The sequence below is a fragment of the Oryctolagus cuniculus genome, chromosome 16 (genome assembly GCF_051225735.1).
Source record: "Oryctolagus cuniculus isolate XC-2025 breed Fujian yellow rabbit chromosome 16, ASM5122573v1, whole genome shotgun sequence".
NCBI classification, from domain to species: Eukaryota; Metazoa; Chordata; class Mammalia; order Lagomorpha; family Leporidae; genus Oryctolagus; species Oryctolagus cuniculus.
The window spans coordinates 22,239,746-22,241,385 of record NC_142882.1 but is presented as its reverse complement, the minus strand read 5'-3'; the positions used below and the strand labels follow the sequence as shown (position 1 = coordinate 22,241,385).

Genomic DNA, 1,640 nt, shown 5'->3' with positions numbered 1-1,640 from the left:
AGTGGATACACAAGAATGATGGGGGTAAAAGAGAAAAGCTGTGGCATCAGCTTTTCATGATCTATAAACTAGGTAGATGAGCTAGTTGCCATGTGTAGGCCTTCCGTAGGAGTAACACACATGAATTTTTTCCCATAAAACCAAAGAAATGCTACTCAGTACAATGTATATCAGGTAGAAAATAATTACTCCTAAGACATCCTTACTGTTCCATGAGACAAATGGGAATATGAAAATACTTCTAATACAATGTTTGAGGATAAGAAAACACCTAAGGGAAAACCTGTGGGATACTGAGGACCCCTGATTACTTTCTATGTGAGTTGTTTAAAATGCACAGAGAGGTTGAAATCAATATGATAGAGAGTCCAGCATATAAACAGAGGAGGAAATTCTACTTTCACAATCAGATCCAACAGCAGGAATTTCCAACTCTGAGGCTTTGATCCCTGAAATCCTTGACTCTTGTTCAGCCCCAAGACAATTGCACATTTATGATTTCTCTCCTAGAGACTTCTTCAGGGCCCTGTTTATGTCTTCATTCCTCAGGCTGTAGATGAAGGGGTTCAGCATGGGGGTGACCACTGTGTATATCACCGAAGCCCTTGCATTTGACTGTGGGTTTTGGGTAATAGGATAACTAAAGTACACAGCGAGTCCTGTGCAATAAAATAAGCAGACAGCAGAGAGGTGAGAGGCACAGGTGGAAGATGCTTTATTCTTCCCCTGAGCAGAAGAAATTGCACAGATGGAGGAGACGATCTTAGAGTAGGAGTAAAGGATCCCTGCCAGTGGACCCCCACCCAACAGCATAACTGTAAAATACATGACCACATCATTAAGAAAGGTGTCAGAGCAGGCACTGTGGATCACCTGATTCAGTTCACAGAAGAAGTGGGGGATTTCCAGGTGTGCACAGAAGGACAGCTGCAGCACCAGTAGGCTGTGCAACAAGGCATGCAGGACACTGATGACCCAGCACACCAAAACCAGCTGCACACAGAGCTGGGGGTTCATGATGACTGTGTAGTGCAGGGGGTGACAGATGGCCACAAACCTGTCATAGGCCATCACAGCCAGGATAAAGTTGTCCATCTCTGCAAATAGCATGAAGAAGAACATCTGGGTGATGCAGCCTGCATAGCTGATGGCTTTGCTCTGCATCTCGATGTTCACCAGCGTCTTGGGGATGGTGGTGGAGGTGAAGCAGACATCCACCAAGGACAAGTTGGAGAGGAAGAAGTACATGGGCGTGTGGAGGTGGGGGTCTGAGAGGATGGCCAGGATGATGAGCAGGTTCCCAGCCACAGTGACCAGGTATATGGAGAGGAAGAGCCCACATATGAGGGGCTGCAGTGCTGCGTCCTCTGAGAATCCCAGGAGAAGGAATTCTGCAGCTGTGTTCCATTGGTTTGTTTCATTTGGTTATGATGACCACCAGCTTAGCGAAAAATAGCAAGACAATGTTTAATACATAGAATCCTTCCTTTTACAAATGAATGTTATAGTCTATATTTAGCAGCTGGAGTATAGATTTCTGTGTTTTGTGCAAGGTTCTGGGTCTGTTTAGAGGACTGCCTCTTAGCATCTGTGAGTAGGGTTTCTACTAGGTTCTGCCATGGTTCCTGTCCCACCTCTTC

At 45.5% G+C, this 1,640-nt stretch overlaps 1 protein-coding gene across 1 annotated transcript; it reads right to left on the bottom strand.

Moving 5' to 3' along the window:
- Nucleotides 1–492: 492 nt before the first annotated feature.
- On the bottom strand, nt 493–1,375 carry LOC100343267 (olfactory receptor 7A10-like). The gene has a single exon (XM_089315600.1). The coding sequence runs from the start codon at nt 1,246–1,248 to the stop codon at nt 493–495; it is 756 nt and encodes a 251-aa protein (XP_089171726.1). The 5' UTR covers nt 1,249–1,375.
- Between the last annotated feature and the right edge of the window lie 265 nt (nt 1,376–1,640).